Source organism: Lytechinus variegatus, chromosome 10, assembly GCF_018143015.1.
Source record: "Lytechinus variegatus isolate NC3 chromosome 10, Lvar_3.0, whole genome shotgun sequence".
In the NCBI taxonomy this organism is placed as follows: domain Eukaryota; kingdom Metazoa; phylum Echinodermata; class Echinoidea; order Temnopleuroida; family Toxopneustidae; genus Lytechinus; species Lytechinus variegatus.
In genome coordinates, this window is record NC_054749.1 from 19,025,549 (window position 1) to 19,051,365 (window position 25,817).

General features: G+C 35.8%; 1 protein-coding gene and 1 long non-coding RNA gene across 2 annotated transcripts; both read left to right on the forward strand.

Annotated features, from left to right (window-relative positions):
* The first annotated feature begins 1,016 nt into the window (after positions 1–1,016).
* Positions 1,017–3,559, forward strand: LOC121423253 (coiled-coil domain-containing protein 1-like). The gene is made up of 2 exons (XM_041618578.1): positions 1,017–1,191; positions 1,897–3,559. The coding sequence occupies exons 1-2, from the start codon at positions 1,047–1,049 to the stop codon at positions 2,823–2,825; spliced, it is 1,074 nt and encodes a 357-aa protein (XP_041474512.1). The 5' UTR covers positions 1,017–1,046; the 3' UTR covers positions 2,826–3,559.
* Positions 3,560–16,307: 12,748 nt separating this feature from the next.
* On the forward strand, positions 16,308–25,061 carry LOC121423019. The gene is made up of 3 exons (XR_005971221.1): positions 16,308–16,380; positions 20,780–20,976; positions 24,979–25,061. It is a non-coding gene; the product is annotated as an uncharacterized LOC121423019 (long non-coding RNA).
* Positions 25,062–25,817: the final 756 nt, after the last annotated feature.

Below are 25,817 nucleotides of genomic sequence, written 5' to 3' on the forward strand. Positions count from 1 at the left end.
CCCAGTCACTCCAGTACCCTAACCAAACCCAACCCTTACCCAAGCCATTACCCAAGCCCTAATCCTAACTCTAGCCCTGATCCAGCCCTAAGCACAAAATGTTAGAGATGACATCTTTAAACACTCACTTTTCACGCTAGATTATTTTGTTAATTGGCATAGGTATATCAACCCAAGACCAAGAACTTCCCGACAAAAATTAGAGAATGAGCAAAAAAAGGCGTTTGTGGTATTTTCAATGTGCAGACTAAAGTGTATTGTACGAAATCACGCAATTTTGGTCGCATTGCCAATCGGCGGAAATCCACGCCATTAGTGATCTTGTACGTGCAAAAGTGTTTTAAAATACTTATTATTATTATAATTTTTGTTTTTTCTGTTTTCATAAGGCTTAATTTTTCCATGGGTTTCATTTTCCTTTAGTCATAAGAATATTATTCAAGTTTGTTTCGTATTTTTTAGAAGTTTTATCGCTTACGTCTAAAAGCACCAGTCACATATAAACACGGATGTCCAAGGATCTAAAGTGATCATTCCGGTATCAGGCCAAAGAAGTCCGGATTGATTTTGCCTTGGATAGAGCGTCGACGAGCGTTGATGACTGTACACATTCAACACACGGACCGTCGAGGCAGAGCCCGTCGTCTACACGGACCACCAGGGCGTTAGTGCGGACTAACACGGCAGCTACACGGACGGCCATCCCTGCTTGCTCTTCCAACACGGCAGCCAATAGATGATGCCGGATGTGTTAGACCTCCAAAAAGTGCGGTGCGGGGCTCTCTACAAGAACTTCCAACACATCTAACTCGAATTTCTCTACCGGATCAACTCGGATCTGATCAGTCTATATGTGACTGGGGGCTTTAAGTTAATAAATGGACCATCTTTGAAAGCGACTACCTCTCTTTGTGACCCTAATAAGAGCCTGGTCTTATTCCGTCCAGCTTCAAACATGTTCGGTTACATCTCGCTAACTTTAACTTTTCATAACAGAAGGACCATCTTTGAAAGTGAGCACATCTCCCGGTTATCCCGATAAGAGGATGGCCTTATTCCATCCACCGATACTCTCATACAACTCCCTTGTCAACTTCACGGTTCGAGCCTCGCGTGAAGCGATCCTTATCTCTTGTCACCATCCATTCGGCCTCCAAAAGACATACCAATCTAGTCGCTGCTCTGAAATGTGTGAGTACTATTTATCGCTTTAATACTTATAAATTCTTGCATTAATGAATTTGTAAAAGTTATTGCTTGATTTCTTCACACTCCTATTGTATTTATTATTTTGTTCAGCTATGTATATACACACACACCCTTTCCTCACACACACCATACACACACACACACACATATATATATATATGTATATATATATATATATATATATATATATATATATATATATATATATATATATATATATATATATAGGTAAATGTGATCAATCTTGGCGATGTACGTGTACGGGTCTCCTTCATAACTATATTTGAGATCAGTAGTATGGAGAGGGTATTGACCTTGCTACGGCCCTCTCCATACTACTGATCTCAAATATATATATATGTATATATATATATATATAGTTGTAAGACTTATGATGCGTGAGTTAAGTCAGTAATTTTAGATTGATTATGCAATGTCTACATGATTTATGTACACCAAAAGGCCCATATTGCAGCCGATACAACCCAATTGTTCTTCAAGCATATAGACCTCTAAAATTGCGATCTTGTGACCCAGCCTCTTTTGAAAAAAAAATCTGGTAAAAATATTTCCAATTATTCGATATCGGTTTTTGGTAGCACTGTAGCACTAGGCCCTTTCCCGAGATAAATACATATTATTTAGTGATTGTATTTTATCATCCCTACGTTCTTATCACTGATATAGCATTCTTTCGGGGTTGCCGTAGGAACGAAGTCTCTTTGAGGTTCTTCAATAATACAAAGCGAGATAAACCAGTAACTTCCGAGACTCTTCGTTGGGAAACAGACGTCGAAAATGAAGACGAGCCGCAACGAATCGTGGTCTCTTGGAGGAAGATTAATAACAGTCATGAAGCGATTTCCTTGACACGAGGCGTGGAGGTCATTTCAGTCTCTCGTTTTTTGGCTGGGCCGAGAACCCACTTGAGATATATCGGGGTATCCGAAAGGCCGCTTGGCGACAGTGCACCTACGACTGATGAGGAGCACGGCGAAGAAGCAAAAGAGGAAATTGATGATGTCAGTGCAGCTTTTGCTGCTGCTGCTACTGATGATGACGGAGAGGAAGAACATGGAAGTATTGGTGGCGAAATGGAAGGTGATGATGTGGACGATGATGGTGCTGCCGCCGATAATGATGATAATCATGATAATGCTCAAGGTGGTGGTGATGATGGCGGCAGATATGGTGATGATGACGGGAAGAAAGACCATGACGGTACTCTTGGCGACAAAGATGGCGCAAATGACGACGATGGAGGTGCTGCCAGTGATAACGATGGAAACGAACGAAGTGGCAATGATGGTGGTTATGATGATGACGGGGATGCTGGTGAAGGCGACAATGTCGACGATGGTGGTGTTGACGCTGATAACTTTGATTACAGTGGGTATGGTGGTGTTGATGGTGATTATAGTAATAATGATGATGTCACTAACCCTGATGCTTCTAACAATGGTGGTGGTTATGGTAACAGTGAAATTGCTGCTGATTCCGATGCTGATGGTGATGCTGGGCATCTTGATGGTGAGCTTGCCTGCGATGCTGATGGCGTGACCACTTTTGAGACAAATGACTGGGAATTCGACTCTCCTGGGATCTGCGTTCGCTGACGGTGCAGCTTAATCGATTGTAATCAAGGAATTAAATGCACACAAAGTCATTTACTATCAATAATACCATAGCTTATCCAGTAATGTTAAGGTAGAGTTCAAGTGCACTTTGAATTAATAATTGAGTAGAAACGTCAGTCATTTCGCATTGCAACAATAAGCCAAGCTAAGTATTTTGATGATTTGGCATTGCACAACTATTCTTAATCTAGAAAGAATGGTCATTTGACATGATTAAAATGTTCTAATTATATAAACACGTTGGTCATATGACATTGCAAAAACTTATAAGAAGTATAGAATTTTTTCCACCGCATATTGCTAGAATATTCAAAGTCTGGACAGTTTAGCCACTTACATTACAAAACATTCTAAGTATTTTAGACATATTGGCATTTTGCATCATTACACTTGTCATGCTTGTGGCACTTTTCTCAGTGTGCTTTTGGTAATTTCACTTTATTGAAAATAGTCAAAGTGTGGTCCGTTTGGTCATATTCTTTGTTCAGTCATTATTGTAAGATTAGTGTAGGCCTAAACAATATTGGTCAAAATGCATTTATACTTAGAATTGATATCTGATGAATTTATTAGTGTTTATCAAAATAAAAAAAATATTGAAGTCTTGTATGTTATTAGTCTTTTTTATAGACCCGTAACAAATCTTGAATTTCTGTCAAAGGTTCTTGAAACAGTCGTATCACGACAGTTAATGGCGCATCTGGATCGTTGAAGTCTGCACGAAAAAAAAGCTACAACCTGCTTATAAAGTTTATCAGAGGATAGAGTCTGCTTTAGTTCGGGTCAAGCTTGATTTGCTGTTGGTAATGGATAAAAATCAAGGTGTAATTATGGTCATGCTTGACCTGAAGTAAAGCCGATTTTACCCTTTCACATCATTGATCACAGTCACACTATACTTTTGAGTCGTTTGTACTCTTTCTCGGTATTTAGATGGTCGATCATTTACACTGTCAATTGGTAACCAATTTTCGCAGAGTGCAAATTTGCAATACGGAGTTCCTCAGGGTTCCGTATTGGTACCTCTGCTCTTCTCTTGATTTTAAGAACACCTGGCGACATTCTAAGGCACAAAAATGTTGAATGTCACTTATATGCTGATGATGTCCAATATATTCGCTTGATCCCAAATCCCCAAATGGTCTTCACAATACCTTCTCTTTGATGGAGATCTGTGTTTATGAAATTAATAAATGGATGGTAAGAAACAAGCTACTTTTATATGAACCCCCAACCCCATAATATCTACTCATTACTTCTCGTAGACCTAGGCACTATACTTAGCTTACCATATTCATTTGTCAATCGGCGATTGCATCGACCAGTCGGCTGAATTTACTAGAACTCTAGGTGTCTAATTGTATTCGTCGCTATAATAATGTCTCAACAAGTGTCTTTATTGCTATAAGAATCTTCCTGGTTACCATGGTTACCGGTCCGAAAGAGAATTACTTATAAAATCGCATTGTTTTTGCATATGTCCTAGCCTGACACCACAATATAGACCAATTTCACGGCCGGTTTATGTATTTGGCCCTCTATCGGCGACGCCATTGCTGCGGTGGGCAAGTGCGCTGACCGCGATTGGCTCTGTGTACAAATTCAATGAAAGATTACAGATAAACTCTGATATTGTGTCATTAACTTCATCATAAAACAATAAAATAAAGCATGAACACCTGGGTAGACGATGTAAGACAATGGCCATATCTGACCGATGAAGGTATGATGAATTTTTGCACTTTGGCTACTTTTTCCCCTTAGTTTTGTCAGTAAAAGTGAGTTGATGATGACCAAGAATCGCTGTTGGTTTTCATCAGGGAGCTCACTTCTTGTTGCTAGTAAATTGTGTTAGAGTAGCGGGAGAGTGAACGAGACATAGAGTGAGAGAGAGAGAGAGGATGAGAGAGGAGAGAGTATGTGTGAGAGGAGGGTGATAGTGAGAGGGGAGAGGGGAATAGTGAGAAAGGGGGGTAGTGAGGGAGAGAGAGGGGGGGGGGCTAGCGAGAGAGTGTGTGAGAGAGGGAGAGAGAGGGATAGTGTAATACAGAGAAGGGGATAGTGAGAGGGAGAGAGAGGGAGAGTGTGAGATAGAGAGGGAGGGAGAGGGAGAGAGGGACTGATATTTCCATCTAAGTCCTTTCTGTTGATGTTTTTTATCCACTGGCGACGCATTCCTTCATCACGGCCTGGAAACCTATGCAGGGAGTACGGCTTCACACACAAACAGGCTTCTATGAGTCAAAGGCGAGTGAATTTCACATTCACTTTGCTTCCAATCCTGAAGCTTTCTCCAATTGTTGTGGCAATTGAACACAGCACAGCTGCGACCTGAACTCCGATTAATGCTCATTGTGAATCTTACAAGAAATCTGCTCAATTGGTCCAAAATAAAAAAAATCGAACGAATGTACCAAATACCCTATTGACTTGTGTACTATAAAAGTTGATTCGCCCACCGCAGCATGGCGACCAGTCTGCTGCCCTCTCACGTTGTGAAATTGGTCTATAGCTTAGGCTTAATATTTTTTCCAGTCCAACAATCTCACTTTTCATTACGTTCTATATCAGATCCCTTTCGTTTAAAAATTACTAAAATGAACTCCAAGGTCAACAATGTATCAATTTCACTGGTCCCAGTATCTTGGATAGTCTCCCTATGAATATCCGTTCATATTCGTAATTACGAGTATTCGACACCAGCTAATACCTCATTTATTTTCTCAATATTATCCACTTTATATCTTTTGTAAGTACTTGGCGAGCAGAATTTACCTATTACATTATAATAAAGCGATTTAAGCATGTGTGGAAAAGTGCTATATGAATATTGATGCATTTATAAATATTTATGATTTTGTGTAATAACAGATTAAAAAAGTGGGGACATGACATCATCATCAGCCAATCTAATTAATAACAATGATGTAGGTTTTAACCTACAAAAAAGAGGGCACATCATTGTTTTCATGGCATTTTTACATTACAAATTTTTAATTTTGCTTCTCAAAAGTGCCCCCTGTCCCCCTGTTACACCCACAAATGTAATAATCGCCCACAAATGTAATAACGCCCACAAATGTAATAACACTTTACCCACAAATGTAATAATTTCACCCACAAATGTAATAATGCACTTTACCCACAAATGTAATAATTTTTGATCGCCCACAAATGTAATAATGACTTTACCCACAAATGTAATAAATTTGAAGGGATTTTTGGCAAATCCGTTCTGAACTAAAATCGTATAGTAATGCGTTCATTTAGCACAAAAGTGCAAAGTCTCTTTTCCTGACCCGGTCAATTACCAAATTATAATATAAATCCAAAGTCTTTATTCCAGACCCGGTTGTTTCAAAAATAATAATATGAGTCCAAAGTCTTTATTCCAGACCCGGTTGTTTCAAAAATAATAATATGAGCCCAAAGTCTTTTCTCCAGACCCGGTTGTTTCAAAAATTATAATATAAATCCAAAGTCTTTTTCCAGAATCGAGCTTAGTCTTTTCTCCAGACGCTAATGGTAAATTGAAAATCATGCATAGTCTTTGCTCCAGACCCGGTAACTAAAAGCTGAAACTTTATAGTAATGTGTTTATATAGCACAAAAGTGCAAAGTCTCTTTTCCTGACCTGGTCAATTAACAAATTATAATATAAATCCAAAGTCTTTATTCCAGACCCGGTTGTTTCAAAAATAATAATATGAGCCCAAAGTCTTTATTCCAGACCCGGTTGTTTCAAAAATTATAATATAAATCCAAAGTCTTTATTCCAGACCCGGTTGTTTCGAAAATAATAATATGAGCCCAAAGTCTTTATTCCAGACCTGGTTGTTTCAAAAATAATAATATGAGCCCAAAGTCTTTATTCCAGACCCGGTTGTTTGAAAAATTATAATATAAATCCAAAGTCTTTTTCCAGACCCTGTTGTTTCAAAAATAATAATATAAGTCCAAAGTCTTTATTCCAGACCCGGTTGTTTCAAAAATAATAATATGAGCCCAAAGTATTTATTCCAGACCCGGATGTTTGAAAAATTATAATATAAATCCAAAGTCTTTTTCCAGACCCTGTTGTTTCAAAAATTATAATATAAATCCAAAGTCTTTATTCCAGACCCGGTTGTTTAGAAAATAATAACATAATTCCAAAGTCTTTATTCCAGACCCTGTTGTTTAAAAAATAATCATATGACCCAAAAGTCTTTATTCCAGACCCGATTGTTTCAAAAATGATAATATAAGTCCAAAGTCTTTTCTCCAGACCCGATTGTTTCAAAAATAATATAATGAGAATCGAGCTTAGTCTTTTCTCCAGACGCTAATGGTAAATTGAAAATCATGCATAGTCTTTGCTCCAGACCCGGTAACTAAAAGCTGAAACTTTATAGTAATGTGTTTATATAGCACAAAAATGCGAAATCTTTTTTTCCAGACCCGGTTGTTTAAAAAATTATAATATAAATCCAAAGTCTTTTTCCAGACCCGGTTGTTTCAAAAATTATAATATAAATCCAAAGTCTTTTTCCAGACCCTGTTGTTTCAAAAATTTTAATATAAATCAAAAGTCTTCATTCCAGACCCGGTTGTTAAAAAATCATAATATAAGTCCAAAGTATTTATTCCAGACCCGGTTGTTTAAAAAATAATCATATGAGCCAAAAGTCTTTATTCCAGACCCGATTGTTTCAAAAATAATATAATGAGAATCGAGCTTAGTCTTTTCTCCAGACGCTAATGGTAAATTGAAAATCATGCATAGTCTTTGCTCCAGACCCGGTAACTAAAAGCTGAAACTTTATAGTAATGTGTTTATATAGCACAAAAATGCGAAATCTTTTTTTCCAGACCCGGTTAATTAAAAAATTATAATATAAGTCCAAAGTCTTTTTTCCAGACCCATTTATTTCAAAAATTATAATAATTATAAAAAAACAAAGACCCACGATCCTATTTATGTTGAATAACATGGAAATATAGCGTAGTCTTTCTGTCAGACCCAGTTATAAAAGTCATTAAAAACACAACAACAACAACAAAACAAAGACCCTGCAACCATTAAAGGTCAAGTCTTCTTCAGAAAAATGTTGATTTGAATCAATAGAGGAAAATCAGACAAGCACAATGCTGAAAATTTCATCAAAATCGGATGTAAAATAAGAAAGTTATGACATTTCAAAGTTTTGTTTATTTTTAACAAACTAGTTATATTAACGAGCCAGCTACATCCAAATGAGAGAGTTCATGATGTCACTCACTCACTATTTCTTTTGGTTTTCATTGTTTGAATTATACATTATTTCAATTTTTACAAATTTGACGATTAGGACCTCCTTGCCTAAAGCACAAAATGTTAAAATAATAAATTTCCACGTGTTGCAGGGAGGAATGAAACCTCATTTCACATGACAATAACGAGAAAATAAAAATATTTCATATTTCATTTAAGAAAATACAAAAGAAATAGTGAGTGATTGATGTCATCAGTTCTTCATTTGCATACCGACCGAGATGTGCATATAACTGTTTTGTGAAATGAAGCGAAATATTAAAATGCCATAACTTTCTTATTTTACATCCGATTTTGATGAAATTTTCAGTGTTATGCTTGTTGAATTTTTCTCTTTTTATTCACATCAAGTTTTTGTTGGGGTGGACTTGTCCTTTAAAAAAAATAATTTCTTGTATATTCCTTCCTTTTTTCTATGAATAAACCTAAATAACAAAACATTAAAATACATATGAAAAAAAAACTGAGAAATAAGATATCAGTAAGCAATAGGGGATTACTTCCCGAAAACGATAAAGTTGTTGATTGACGATCTATGATATATTATATAACAGAAAAACATTCTAACAAGAGGGGATAACCATGGCATTCGATTCCATGTTTTTATTTGGCAATAAGTCATGATTGACTATTTATGCCACCCACTGTATGAGAAGTAGGGTAACAATTTTATTTAGTATTATTTTCATTACTTCGTTTTGTCTCACCTGCATAGCAGAGTGAGACTATAGGCGCTGCTTTTCCGACGGCGACGGTGGCGGCGGCGTCAACATCGAATCTTAACCAAAGGTTAAGTTTTTGAAATGACATCATAACTTAGAAAGTATATGGACCTAGTTCATGAAACTTGGCCATAAGGTTAATCAAGTATTACTTAACATCCTATCAGAGTTTCATGTCACATGACCAAAGTCAAAGGTCATTTAGGGTCAATGAACTTAGACCATGTTGGGGGAATCAACATCAAAATCTTAACCTCAGGTTAAGATTTTGAAATATCATCATAACTTAGAAAATATATAGACCTAGTTCATTAAACTTGGACATAAGATTAATCAAGTATTACCAAACATCCTGCATGAGTTTTACGTCACATGACCAAGGTCAAATGTCATTTAGGGTCAATGAACTTTGGCCGATTTTGGGGTATCTGCTGAATTACAATCAAAACTTAAAAAGGTTTTGGATCTGATTCATGAAACTTGGACATAATAGTAATCAAGTATCATTGAACATCCTGGGCAAGTTTCAGGTCACATGGTCAAGGTCAAAGGTCATTTAGGGTCAATGAACTTTGGCCGAATTTGGGGCATTTGTTGAATTACCATCATAACTTTGAAAGTATGTTGGTCTAGTTCATAAAACTTGGACATAAGAGTAATCAAGTATCACTGAACATCCTGTGTGCATTTTAGGTCACATGACAAAGGTCAATGAACTTTGGCCATAATGGGGGTATCTGTTGAATTACCATCATAACTTTGCAAGTTTATTGATCTGACTTTTGAAACTTGGACATAAGAGTAATAAAGTATCACTGAATATCCTGTGCAAGTTTCAGGTCACATGATCAAGGTCAAAGGTCATGTGAGGTCAATGAATTTTGGCCACATTGGGGGTATTTGTTGAATTACCATCCTATTTCTGTAAGTGTATTGGTCTAGTTCATAAAACGTGGAAATAAGAGTAACCAAGTGTCACTTAACATCTTGTGCGAGTTATAGTAGTTTTCAATGTCAGCACTGCTGCTATTTTGAATCGCGTGATGCAGGTGAGACGGTTAGAAGCATTCCACTTGTTTATTATTATTATTTTTTGTATATTCATTCCTTTTTTTAATGAAAAAAAACACAAAACCTTTAAATACATATAAAACAAAAAACTGAGGAATAAGATATCAGCACACAATATGGGGATTACTTCCCGTAAACGATAAGGTTGTTGATCGACGATCTATGAGATATTATATAAAAGAAAATCATTCTAGCAAGAGGGGATAAAGTTTTAACAAGTTCTTCGGTATTTTAAATTTTCAGTGTACCAAGCACTATTTGTAATATATTCAGCATATATATTATTATTATTATTATTATATTTTATTTATTTCACTTCCATCAAACAAAAACAAGTTGTATACCAACTTACGGTATGCCTAATCACAGGGTTTTATAGTTTGGGAGATGCTGGTGTCTAAGTTTTTAGATTAATCTTTTGCTTAATTTGTATTTTAAGAGAACTGGATGTGGGGTAAAGACAACTCTCTAAACCCAAGCATTTAACTGGGTTCAATTTTAAAGATTGGTCTTAGCTTTGATTTTTTTCACTATTTATTTATCTTATAAATAGCTGGATCTAGACGAAGGTCTAAGCATAATAATAATGTTATTCAACAGGAATAAGAATATGACAAAGTATTATGTTTTTAAGATTGTTTGAATTAATTTCTAAATGACTGGGTCTGGAATAGAGACAACGCTCTAAACATGTGCTTTTGTACTTGGTCTTAATTTGGAGGATTTTTGGTTCTTAGATTCGTTGTTGGGGGTTGGGTTTTATTGTTTTTTTATTCTTGAAATAATTGTGTCTGGAGAAAAGTCTACAATCGATCTCCATGTTATTCCACAGTAGTTAGATTATTGGGTATTTGTTTTAGACAATTTTATTTTTAAATAATAACCAAGTCTGGAAAATGGACGTTTTCTTTGCAAATGCATAAATATAATGTTTTGTTGGGGTCTTAGTATTATTATACAAAAGAATCTGGGTGTGGGGTACAGACATATTTTTTACTGGGTGTAACTTTTGAAAACTGGTTTTAGATTTGATTTTCTTTTTAAATTCATTTCTTAGATAACCTGGTCTGGAGGATGTTATTCCAAGAGAATATGATAGGGTCTTATGTTAGATTTTTTTCGTAATTTTTGTAATAATTAGGTCTGGGATAAAGAAAACATTCTAAACCTCTTTTTAAAAACATGTTCTTAGGTTCAAGGATTGCTTGGTATTAGATTTGGAGTTATTTATATTTTTACTCTTAGCCTTATTTTGAAAAACAAATGACTGGGTCTGGCTGAAAGACTACGCTATATGTCCATGTTATCCAGCATTGATAAGATTATGGGGTCTTTATACGGTTTTTGTTGTTGTTCTATTGTTATTTACAATTTTTGAATAATAATAATAATAGCGGTATTTATAAAGCGCCTTTTGCCTGAGGATACAAAGCGCTGCTATTATTACCCCGGCTTTAGCTCGAGCTGCCATCACCGGCGCTCAGTGCATGCAAGGAATTAATCCTGCCGGGTACCCATTCACCTCACCTGGGTCGAGTGCAGCACATTGCGGATAAATTTCTTGCTGAAGGAAAACAGAGTTTGGAGAAAAGGCTAAGCTCGATTTTCTTTTTTTCCACTGGAATATCATTATGGTATCTTAGTTTGGACTTATATTATATTTTTTTAAATAACTGGGTCTGGAAAAAAGACTTTGGACTTACATTATAATTTTTGAAACTACTGCGTCTGGAAAAAGACTGGACTTTTGTGCTATATGAAGGCATTACTATAGGGTTTTAGTTTTTAGTTTTAAATAACCGGGTCTGGAGAAAAGACTATGCTTGATTCTCAATTTACTCATAGCGCGTATATTCACAATACGTTCAGTATAATTTAAAACAACAACAAAGACTTTGATTCCACCAGTTTTAATTAACTGGGTCTGGAGACTAGGCTAGGTTCGATTCTCATTTTTATTCCACCGGAATATCATTATCGTATCTTAGTTTGGACTTATATCATAATATTTGAAACAATCGGGTCTTTGGACATATATTATTATCTTTTGAACAACCGGGTCTGGAATAAAGACTTTGGATTTATATTATGATTTTTGAAACAACAGGGTCTGGAAAAAGACTTTGGATTTATATTATAATTTTTTAAACAACCGGGTCTGGAGAAACGACTTTGGACTTATATTATCATTTTTGAAACAATCGGGTCTGGAATAAAGACTTTAGGCTCATATGATTATTTCTTAAACAACCGGGTCTGGAATAAAGACTTTGTACTTATATTATCATTTTTGAAACAATTGGGTCTGGAATAAAGACTTTGGACTTATATTATTATTTTTTAAACAACCGGGTCTGGAATAAAGACTTTGGATTTATATTATAATTTTTGAAACAACAGGGTCTGGAAAAAGACTTTGGATTTATATTATAATTTTTTAAACAACCGGGTCTGGAGAAACGACTTTGGACTTATATTATCATTTTTGAAACAACCGGGTCTGGAATAAAGACTTTAGGCTCATATGATTATTTCTTAAACAATCGGGTCTGGAATAAAGACTTTGGACTTATTTTATTATTTTTTAAACAACCGGGTCTGGAATAAAGACTTTGGATTTATATTATAATTTTTGAAACAACAGGGTCTGGAAAAAGACTTTGGATTTACATTATAAAAAACAACCGGGTCTGGAGAAACGACTTTGGACTTCTATTATCATTTTTTAAACAATCGGGTCTGGAATAAAGACTTTAGGCTCATATGATTATTTCTTAAACAACCGGGTCTGGAATAAAGACTTTGGGCTCATATTATTATTTTTGAAACAACCGGGTCTGGAATAAAGACTTTGGATTTATAGTATAATTTGTTAATTAACCGGGTCAGGAAAAGAGACTTTGCACTTTTGTGCTATATGAACGCATTACTATACGATTTTAGTTCAGAACGGATTTGCCAAAAATCCCTTCAAATTTATTACATTTGTGGGTAAAGTCATTATTACATTTGTGGGCGATCAAAAATTATTACATTTGTGGGTAAAGTGCATTATTACATTTGTGGGTGAAATTATTACATTTGTGGGTAAAGTGTTATTACATTTGTGGGCGTTATTACATTTGTGGGTAAAGTGTTATTACATTTGTGGGCGTTATTACATTTGTGGGTGCAACACCCCCCCCCCCCCGTCCCCTGGATCTGTGCGTGTACAAACCACTGGCCAGATACACTTAATGGGAAATATGCTCTTGTAATTTTTCGCTGTCCCTGCAGTGTCGAATATGGTGAGCAGGCACATTGCTAAATTTAGGGGGAAATGAAAAGTAAGTGTTGCAGTAATTGGGCTAGTCGAGGTCTAGAAGTTCTGACTCTCGCCTTTTAAATTAAAATACAGTAGTCAATACGTCATTTTCACCTTTTACTTGGAACAAATTGCAACAGAATTTTTTTCACTGCAGTACGTTTCTTTGGCGGAAACAGAAGCCCATACTAAAAATCTCCCAAAATCCAAATAGTAGAAAGTGTTCTAATTTGCATATGTCCCAGATGGTCGCCAAAATACATTATTCTACCTTATTATTACATATTCGAGAGTCTTTGACTCATTTGAAGTTCCGAAGTCGAATAAATATCTATGGGAGATCATTTTTCAAAATGGCCTTTATGTACCGATTTTGACCCTTTTCTTTCTTGTTTTCATACACGTATTTTTAATGTTACTTAAATAAAAGGTTATGCTTTGCTTTGTGCAAGAAGTCTTACACTACAATGCATTTCTTTGAGGTACTCCTAAATCATAAAGTCATAAGATAGTTAGGTAGAGGGGAGAAACTACAGTTGTTTCAATAAGAAATTGAAAAAAAAATGTAAAAAAAAGATTGATTGATTGATTGAAAGGTTGATTATATTAATTGAATGGATTATTAATTGATTGCTTTGATTGACTGATCAATTGACTGATTAATTGATATATCGATATTGACTGATTGATTAATTGATTGATAGGTTGATTGATTAATGGATTTTATTTATTCAAAACAAGTGCACACCTATTACAAATCATACGTAACGCATTCCATTTATTTGAGTGCAGGATAAAAGAGCATAGGTGTCGGGGCCGGGGATCGGAACCTCGAACTTTCCATGTATAGCCAGGTGCCTTAGGCCACTCGGCCACAAAACCACTACATTCATTGATTGGTTTGATCGATATAGATAGATAATAGTGGAGGTACCGTGGCCGAATGGTCTAAGCCACCTGGCTATACATGAAAAGTCCGGGGTTCGATCCCCGGCCGCGGCACCTACGCCCGTGAGCAAGGCATTTAATCTACAATGCTCTTTTATCCTGCTTTCAAATAAATGGAAATCTTATATGCATTATTGGTAAATAGGTGGGAACTTGTTTTAAAAAAATAAAAGATTGATTAGTTGATCGATATTGACTGATCGGATTAATTTTTGTAACAAGTGCACACCTAGTTACCAATGAATGCATACAGCATTTCAGTTCATTTTAAAGCAAGATAAAAGAGTATTGCAGATTAAATGCGCCTTGCTCACGGGCATAGGTGCCGGGGTCGGGAATCGAACCCGCGACCTTCCCTGTATAGCCAGGCGCCTACGCGGCCACGACACCACTACAACCATTGATTGTTTGATCGATTAATTGATAGATAATGACTGATTGATTTGAATGATTGATTGATTGAATGATTAATTGGTTGGTTTGTAGGTTGATTGATTGATTGGACTGATTGACTGATTGATTTATTGATTCATTGATTGATAATTTCGTCGGGATTGATATAGGGTAAGGGTTGCAAGCTATAGGGTAAGTGAAATTCAGGGTTGAAGTTGGTAATTCCATGGAGCTATTAAACAGGGCTGTTAACACAGATGCAGTCCATTCCAGTAGTGATGGAATACAGCGGCTGGAGCAACATAATGGTACAGTCGCGTGCATTTGAGTGTCCGTAAGTCCACACATACAGCTTCAACACAGGGAACAGTTTTTTCACGAGCGTAATATTGCAAAATCCGGGTATATCTTTATAACTAAATAATTACACATCAGATTGATAATAGTGTGAAAATTTCATCCAATTCCACTAATTTGATGTAAATATTATTACAATTAATTCACTTAATACTAAATATGTTCATTATTGCGGATTGAAATAATCGCTCGAGGGTATTCATTTGTCTCGCAATCTACTATGGTCAACAAGGAAATTCGTGATCACTCTCGCAAAAAATGTTCACTGGCTTTCTAGGAAATTCGTGATCACTTTGTTCTCGCGTTCGTGCGTACGGTCCTGGAGATTAGTATAAATAGAGTACGACATCAGACAATTTTCGTCACTTGATAAAGAGTTGCAGCGGCACTTGAAAGCTCGTGAACTTGTAAGCTAGTGAACACTTTTTGCGAGAGTGATCACGAATTTCCTTGTTGACCATAGTAGATTGCGAGACAAATAAATACCCTCTAGCGATTATTTCAATCCGCAATAATGAACCTATTTAGTATTATTGAACGATCATATGGGCGCCCCGCCCTAAAGTTAACTCGAAGATACGAACGATGTAGTAAAAAGGTTTTCCAACCACTTGACCTTTCTTGTGCGTTGCATTAAAGCGTCAGTGGTTCCCAAAGACCTGCGGGTCAAACCTCCTATGAACACCAAAGGAGCAAGAAAGATAGCAGAAACGGCCGCCCCCCGTTTTCTGAAATGATTGATTGATTGATTCGGCAAAGACGGAATACGAAACTTTGAAAGCCGATATCAAAGAGACTATGCAAGCCCAACATAGTACAGACATTCTGAAGGTGAATGAAAATATCTACGCAGATGTTTTCGCTAAATATAAGAAAAGGCAACAGGATAAATTTGAAAAGTTGATACAACCCAAATCGAAGAAGGTCACCGCCTCATTAGCGAATGAGGATAAATGGGTTGTTAACCTATCCTCTATAATGAAATGAGTTACAGCAATGAATATGTAATGCTCTAAATCAGTTGTCACTCATTTTTTTTTCAGTTCTTGGTAGAAAAACTTTGATTAACCTTATTTCCTATATCAAAATAAAATGCAAAAGAACAGTTTTTTCAGTTCTTGGTAGAAAAAACTTTGAATAAACCTAATTTCCTATGTTGTAAATAGGGTTTCCCTTGTATGATATTTCTTTTAAAAATCTAGTTAAGAGGATACTATGTTTTATTATTTCATTTCAGTACATGTTTTAGGAGTAGCAGTGATGCCAATTCATGTACCCCTTGTAGGGATTCTATTGTACTTTGATGTGCACCATTGCACTTTTATTGTTAGCTAGGGAGAGAGTCCAGTGACTCATGACACTGGCAGTAGCAAGGGCATTTCCACTGTTTGTTGTTGAGGAGGATACTTGTCCCTGCAGAAGAAAGTTTAATCTTGAAGTATGGAAGTAAGTTGATTTATATACATGTATATACTCTTATTTAAGTAAATTGAATGTTTATTTCATTGATATGTTATAATATTACTGTGATACATATAAATATATATATGCATGTTATAATATTTACTCAATTTTTGGAATGATATTTGATTGGACAGAAAGCTCACCTGATAGTTTTCTGCCATGTGCCTGGGTTTACTTTGATTGTATTGTATTACCAATTGCTACATGAATAACGTTCATTTTGATATGATGATTTTAATTCATTTGTGTAATTCTTGCACAGCCTTAAAACCCTCGTCACACTAGAGGCGGAATGAGCCGGAATGCCGTCGGAATGAAAATTCTTGGTACATTCCTGGATATTCGAAGCGCATTCTAAAAATTCTGACTGCATTCTGAGTGCATTCCAGACATTCGGGTCCATTCTTGTGACCGGCCCGAATGTTTTGTTCAAAACTTTCGAAGTGCATTCCAAGTGGAGAAATATCGAACGACATTCGAAGTGCACTCTGACTGCTCTCTGACTGCATTCTAAATATTCTTACGACATTGTGAGAGCATTCGAGGCATTCTGATCGCATTATAGAGAAAACTGAATCGCATAAAACGCGGCCAGCTGCTGTTGTAACGTCATTTGGCAGTAGAAGTCACCCGGTCATGTCGCAAAAAAGGAAGACATTTTTGCATAAGTAGTGAAAATTTCAAATTCCCTCCCGAATGTGGCACGAATTTTGAAAGTTCTTCATTCCGGCTGGTCCTGCTCGATTCCTGCTGATTCCGAATAAGTGTGACGGGGGTATAAATAAAAGAAATGAAAAAAAGTCAGTGTCGATAGACCAAATAGTAATTCTAATGTTCCCATAGTTATGTATCGCTTAACATGGCTGTGTATATCTGTAAGTGACATGCATCAATATAGTTATAGGACTTCTGCAAGGACCCCCAATATGTTGAAGCAAATGCGGGATAGTGTCTGACCGGTGAGTGCATGGTCTATAGGGAGAGTTTTTAAACTTATATCATATGTATGTTATTGTGGTGTTTTTTTCTAAATACGAAAATATTCTTGATACAATTTTATATCCAATAAGGAAAGAGATATACTTCTTGATTTACTTTGTCTTTACTAGTCACTGAAGAAAACGTAGTTTATTGCCTTCATTGATAATGTAAATCTGTATTTTTTTATGTTTAGAACTGTACTATTCATACCGCTATTATGTAATGTGTGGTTTTATACAGTGCGTATCAAAAACAAATTACACTTTGAAAAAATCCTGTAAAATTATAGATTTGTAATATCCTGAAGATTTTTCCACATTTTAACATTGGTACAGATCCAGTTAAGCAAATGACGATAAAACTATCGAAAAATATTTCCGCTTGAGTGAGCACCACTTTTGAAAAGTTAGTGAAAAATGATTTGCGCAGAACTTTGAAATAGCTATGCGAATAAAAGTAAACCTTTATCATGACGAACACGTAGATTTTAGCAAGTGAAATTGATTTGAAGATATCTTGGACCTCTTTTAACTTGTTTCCTTGCCCAATATACTTCGAAGAGTGCATTGCACCCCGCCCCACTCCCCCACTCACCAAGGCCATCAAGACGATATTTGATTTACACTGAGCTGTGATTTGCATAAAATGAATTAGGCTTGATTTTTATTTTGTTAATCATTGTCAAGCTTGGGGAAAAGTGTGGAGAAGCAAGTATTAAACGAAAAATTAAATGTCAACCCACTTTCAATAATAAAAACACTTAGTGAAAAAAGTGCTGGAGATGTCTGATGTAAACTTTTGTCCAGATTCAGTTATGTCCTCAGATCCAGCTGGCACAAAAAGGGTAAAAGTTGTGCTTACTAAGTGTTGAAATTTCAATTTGGGTGGCAAATTTGTTTTAAAATGCTTGAATGTATCTGTTTATCTTAATTGACTCAAAGTGCAAGAGAAGTGTAGGAAAAATGTATTGCAGGGTAAGTTTGATTTCGCCCTTTCCCCTTGACACAGCGTGAAAACTAGCATTTCTGCGTAAACAGATTTCTGCGAGCTTTACAAAAATGGACAGTACTCACTCCAGTGTAACATTCTGTCAAAACTTTTACTTTCATTGGATATAGATGAGACCCTAACCCAAGATTATATGTGAAAAAATTACCCACATGTTGTATATTTTTAATTTCCCAGAGCTTTTTCAAAGTGTAAACTTCTTTTTGATACGCACTGTATTAATTGATATTAAAAAAGTATTTTCTTTGAGCAATAAAAAGAGCTCAAGAAACCTCAGCCCTTGTGTCTGTGTTGTATGGTCGTCGGCGCGAACTCTATCACCTATGTTATAATAAAATAAAAAAGAACAAGTAGGGATATGACGTCATCAATTGTATCATTGAATATTCATTAAGACATGCCTGGAACTGTTTCACCGGAATACTGCAAATCTTTAAAATGCCATAACTTTGTTTTCATTGCCGGATTTTGATCATTTTTTTGTGTTTTGTTTGTCTGGTTTTTCTTTATCTCATTAAATCATATTTTCAGCCCAGAGCATCACTTTAATAATGCCTTTATTAACGATTAATATTAATAACGTCTCTCTATAAAACGAAAACAACATTCAAAATTTTTAGGAGTAACTGTTAAAAAACTATCGTGGAGTACTCAGCTGCGCCGGACCTCAACTTCCGTACCAAAAGGCGTGGTGATAATTTCCAAATTAAAATATTTATCGTCCGAAAAAGAAAAAAATATATACTCCATATTGTGGTATTGTTGTACAGTTTGGGGTTATTGCGGTAAAACAAAACTTAATCTGATTTTCTTGTTTTTTTTTTTTTTTCTTTCACCCTTTAACAGGTGCATTTATTTTCCAACAAAAATCTCACATTCGGTTACAAAGCCATATAACATTCTACAAATACAGTTTCAACGTTTCAGGCAAATTGTACATTTTTCGTTTTCCCTTTTTCACAAGAGCATTATTGTTATCAATTCGTATTTTAAGTTCCTTCAAAAAAATAAACCACAATCTTTTCTTTCTTTGATCTGTTCCCTTTTCGTTCCTCAGAATCAACATTTTGTATATGCTCCAGAAAGCAATAGACATGATATCATCAATACTTTTTTCTTGATAATTTTTCAACAAAGTATTAATGTCAAAGCAAAGTTCTACGTTATAAACATTCTTAACCATCATAAACAGATTATCGAAAAAAGGAATGTTCATTTTGCATTTCAACAAAACATGAAGTAAGTCTTCTGTGCAATTACAAGCTTCACACTTGTCAGAATTGCTAAGCTGCCATAAAAACAACATCCTTCTAGTAGGGATCAAGTTATACAGCATTTTGAAATTAAACTGTTTCAATTTGTTTTCTTTTGTATTTTCTAGATTTCTTTGAAAGATATTTTTCCAATTTATGGAATCATCAGTTAAGTTTGTCCAGTATGATGGACCAACACTACTTCTTTCATATGTTAATAGGATATGATAAAACAATTTACTGGAACAAAACTTCATTTCTTTTTCTTTTTGACGCACTGGTATTTTTGGAATTTCTAACAAACTAGTTTCCTTTATATTATTCATCCAAACTTTCGGTACTGCCTTTTGTAATTTGGAATAATCAAATAGGACTCTCGCCTTTGTTTTTTCAGCATGAAAGTTTTCTTTCAATTTTGAAAGAGATATAAATTTACCTTCAATACAAATATCTTTCAAAAAAATTATATTACTTGAGTACCAATCTTTGTAGAAAAGTGGCTGATTATCATGAACGATATATTTGTTGTACCATAAAATCTGATTATTTGAATGAATATCGTCCTTTTTGATATTTCCTTTAAAATATGACCACTGATTTTCTTGTTACAAAACGAGCAGGTCGTAATTGAACAGTATCACAATTTCTTGCTAGATCCAGTCCTTTATTTTTTATTTCAAAAAATCAGATATAAATGTATTTCAATTTGCATTCTTAATGCTTAATTACAAAAAACTACACATTTCCTGTCAACATGTACATACCCTTAACAACACCATCTACCCTTTTCCAACACGAAACTCTGCAAACTTTTATTTTACAAATCCGAAACTGTCATAACAGCACAAAAATTAATTAGACATTATTGAACAGATTTGCGGGATAACTGATCATATGACATTACGTTTATATGCCCCGCGTTCTGCATAACCCTTTATTCATTCAAAGTTGTTCTGAAGAAAAAAAAACACAAACCAAAAGCTTTCTGTGTATCCAACCGACCAATCATCCACCCCCCACCCCAAGACATGCAAACTAGCGCCGTTTGAGTTCTATCAACATTATTATAACTCTGTCATTTGAGTTTTTCTTTCCCATCCACTTTCCTCTTGTTATATTCCTATTATTTTTTGCAATAGGAATAAGTCTCTTTCATGGCACCTTAGCTTGATACCTCCATCAATTTTCAAGTTCCAAGCTGTAGATGGCGGTCTCCAAGCATGGCAACTGGTGCGTGATGACACACGGGACCGCAAAGCTGCACTTGAGTAGTTCCAGAGAACGGATGATACCCAGATTCCGTCGGGATTTAAATCATCTAAATTCTGTAATTCATGTAAATTTTGGACAACCTTGGAAATAATACAATGCTTGTTTGTTGTATCAGTACCCTGGGCTGTATCTGCTCAATCTCTAATAAAAGGACTTCGTGGCTAATTGTTTGAGCCTTCCATATTTTTGCTTCAAACAGTTGAAGTCAAGGCATACTTTTTCCAGTCAGAATCATATTTGTAATACATTTTATTTTAAGCCACATTTTATCCCTGTTAATTCCTTTAACCGTGCTTGAACGAAGTCATAGATGCTAAGAAAATCTTTCATTATTGTGAAACCATTAAAACATAAAACCTTCCCACTGCCAAACCGGTAAACCGGTAAACCTTGTAAAACTCGATGAAAAAAATAATGATCAGTTTGTGGCCAGGTCGATCGTAGTCAGCTGTGCAAACCATTCCCTCGAGTAAAGGATCTAATAGTGCAGTTCAAAATGCCTTGCATTAGCTGCATATACACTCTAAAAACACTGAGTAAAACTTTACCCAATACTGAGTAAAAAGGGAACATGCATGTTTGCTGGGTATCTTTTTACCCTATATTGGGCTATTTCAACGCAACATTGTGTAAAATTGACACCATACTGGGTAACTTTTTCCTCAACCAACATGCATGGTCCCATTTTACTCAATATTGGGTAAACTTTTTTTAGAGTGTAATGTCCTCGAGCTAAGAATGGAAAGAGCTGATATTTTGTGCTAGTCTTTGCGTGGAGACCCACTTGTTGATGAAAGTTCCAATGGGGTTCTTTGCATTCAGACTAATTCGTTCGTTCTCGCTCGGCAAGGTGGTTGGGCTCGATGCACCTTTATTCGGGTATACGACTATACTTTATCTCCCTAATCGAATTATCAATATGTTCTAAATAATCAAATGGGGAACCGGCTACAAAATGCTGATGATGACAGACCAACGCAGATAATAATGTAGACTAACCTTATTTGGCGTGCCATCCCGGGGGGAGGGGGGCACTTCCATTCACGAGTAGATACCATGCGCGACCATGGGGTCTCGAAAAGCACCCTAAACACGTAATTTCCATTTTCTGAAAATGCACCCCTTAACAAGTATTGGCGTGTGAAACCCTACCCTTAACGAGTATAGGAAACAAAACGATACTCTTGGCAAATATTCCCTGAAATGAGCCCCTAAACAAGTACAGGAATGTTTTATTGTTACGAGTCCTTCAGTCGTCGCGGCTTTACCTTATTTGGTTTAGTACGACCCCACCTACACCTCGCACAAATCGGACTCTAAACACGAAGTTTTGGGGCAAAAAGGACATCCTTTATAAAACATAATTTTGTTTTATCATCCCCGCATATTCGACCCTAAACACGTAATTTTCCGAGCGAAATAGATATCCTTTTTTCATTATTTTTGTGTTTTTGACACCCTTATCACGTTACGTACGTAACGTGCCCTATCGTGAAAAAGACATCCTTTTTACGTGTTTTTTTTTTGGTTGCGCATGGTATCCACTCGCCAATATAAGTGCCCCCCCGGGCGTGCCATACTAGACATGCTTGACCGACCAGGGTAAAAATAAGTCTGTTATTCGGCAGCGGGAGCATCATTCAGCTATGGTGGCCAGTGGTATGCAAGAGTGATTAAAGATAACGAACGATGAACATCATGAAGAAACAATGTTCAAGCAAACCACAATAAAGAAAATGCATGTTGTAAAAAAAACAAAAACCTATTAAACATTTGGAGACGGGGGCGTTCCATAAGGTTTGTTATTAAAGTAATGGTAAGCCACACGAAACCGACTGAGACAGACCAAAGTTTTTGTCAATAGAATACCATCGTTTGGAGTCCGGTTCGAATGTTTCACTGTATCGTACCCTTTGGTGACACGACATTAGTTTCTGCGACAGTTGCTCCGGGATTAAATTTGTCTAAGATGTAGGGTTTGCTAGAGGGTTTATGTTATGTTAGGGTTAGGTTTAGGTTTAGCAGGGGATATTGTTAAACCCAAGGTTGAAGTTGGTCATTCGATTAGTGTGTGAAATTTATAGCGGAGCAATTGTGGCCAGAGCAAATATCATGGAACCGTTCTTTTACCCATGGAACATGTTCCACGTGGTACTATATTTGATTTTTTTTTTCTTTAAGTTATTCCTATCACTGAAAATTGAAATATGATGTATGTATATTTGATTTGTTTTGTGAACATGCATGGTGAATAAGCATTTCAACGCAGAGCATATTTTTGTCAAAATTTGATTACGGTCATAGAGATCCCACCCTGATGAATTACCAAGGAAAGACTGAGGTTGCAGTAAGATCTTGGCATGACATTTGATGAACATGGTCACAACCCGTGCGTAATGTCGTGAATAAAAGCTTCGTGAACATGATAAAATGCAGGCGGATTCATCGGCAAAACCAACAAAAAACAATCATGCACCATTTGCAAACATCCCAACCCGACTTATTTGCAAATCCGACACAATGCAACAATGGTACAGGTTATCGTACCACAGGTATTTATAATATTTCATCTGGTATTGTAATTTCGACGGGATCCAGAAGTGTATCGTAGATGTGTTCGTTTCGCCTGAAAAGACATTAACTTCTTTTATGCTCTTCCTCGACTCTTTTTTTTTCTTTCTCCGTTAAGTTTGTATATCTCTTCTTGTTCCTGTAGGCCTATTACATTTCCACAAAATGCTATTCCTACTATAGTTGTACCAGTATTACTATTACTACCATTAATGTTACTACATACTACTACTACTACTACTACTACTACTACTACTACTACCACCACCACTACTACTAGTACTACTACTACTACTACTACTACTACTACTACTACTACTACTACTACTACTACTACTACTACTACTACTACTACTACTACTACTACTACTACTACTACTACTACTACTACTACTACTACTACTACTACTACCACCACTACCACTACTACTAATAATAATGATAATACTAATACTAATAGCAATAACGTTTCTTTTTATTTCATCAGTTATGTAAAATATTTTTTTATAAATGTCACTAACCAAAACCTAGATATTGATTTATTTTCAGTATGATTTACTTTATACGCATAACGTTTTCATTCACTGTTGTATCGTGGTTTACTATTTTTATCATCTGTACCTGAATGAAATATTCCAATGAAAAAAAAAACATATATACTAGTACTACTACTTCTACTTCTACTACTACTACTACTACTACTACTTCCACTACTACAACTACCTCTACTACTACCACTATTACTACTACTACTAATACTTATACTACTACTGCTATTAATGATAAAATACTACTGATAATGATGATAGTAATAGTTATACATTCATATTTCACAATTTCTTTATATATATATTTCAATGCGCATACTACTTCTACTTCTACTACTACTACTACTACTACTACTACTACTACTTACCACTGCTAATACTAATACTACTACTTCTACTACTACTACCTCTAATTCTTCTTCTTTTTCGTCTTCTTCTTCTTCTATTTATACTACTACTACTACTACCACTCCTACTGCTACTCCCGGGCTGCTGCTACATGTACTACTGTTACTGCTATTACTACTACTAAAACTATTTCATATTCTTCTTTTCATAAGATGCCCCTAACCAACCCATATCTTCCTCTCTCAATCTCTCCCTTTCTCCTTCCTCTCATTGTTTTTTCTTTTCTTTTCTCTCATTCTCTTCTTGTCATATTTATTTATTCAACCTCTCAGAATGAACAAGAATAATACTTAATTAAAAGACTTCTGCAGTAAACTGCAAATATTTGGGAGTGGCCTTGACTGTATACCTTGAAAAGCGCTTGATTGAGATTCTTTTTGCCGAAATAATTTTAGAGATTTAGGAATATGAATGTAATTATTCATGCTTAGCTACAATCATTATCTAATCACGAACCCCGCTATCTCTGCCTTTCTCTCTCTTTCTCCTTCCCGTTTTCTTTCTGTAACCCTTTCATGGAAATATTAATATTTCAACAGGAATTTCAAGTATACCAACAGTGAGCTTTATAAAAGGCAGTATCCAAAATACCAAGAAATCATGATGGGTTGGGTCGTCAAAGGTCAGTCTAATTTGTGTTATCTGTTTGATATTCCATCCACTGAGCGAGAAATTGATCGGTACTTTTTAACTTTTTAATGCACCGCTAAAAGGTTTTACATGCATAATATGACATATAAACGAAACCTGGGGAGTGTTTCATCAATATTTTCATCCGACAAGTTGTCAGATCTGACATCTTTCCTTGATTCTGATTGGCTCAGAGGCACTGTTCCTATGGTAACTGTCGGATAAACTGGTACTTGTCGGATAAAATGTCCGACAAGTCCTTTCATGAAACGCCCCCCAGGTTGACTACTAGTCGGATTCGTCCGCTGATATATTCCATGAAATATTATTTCTACAATTTTTACTGTTGCTACTACTACTACTACCACTACCTACTACTACTACTTCTACTACTACTACTACTACTACTACTACTACTACTACTACTACTACTACTACTACTACTACTACTACTACTACTACTACTACTACTACTACTACTACTACTGCTGCTGCTGCTGCTGCTGCTACTGCTGCTGCTGCTGCTACTACTGCTGCTGCTGCTGCTGCAGCCTACCACTACTACTACTACTACTACTACTACTACTACTACTACTACTACTACTACTACTACTACTACTACTACTACTACTACTACTACTACTACTACTGCTATTACTACTACTGCTGCTGCTGCTGCTACTACTACTAATACTACTACTACTCCTACTACTAATTTTCTATATCAATTTTTCCTTAACATGCTCCT

Coding starts and splice junctions, on each gene's coding strand:
- LOC121423253 (XM_041618578.1), top strand. CDS start 1,047: ATGGCCTTATTCCATCCACCGATACTCTCATACAACTCCCTTGTCAAC. Junction 1,192..1,896: donor TAGTCGCTGCTCTGAAATGT/GTGAGTACTATT, acceptor TCACTGATATAG/CATTCTTTCGGGGTTGCCGT.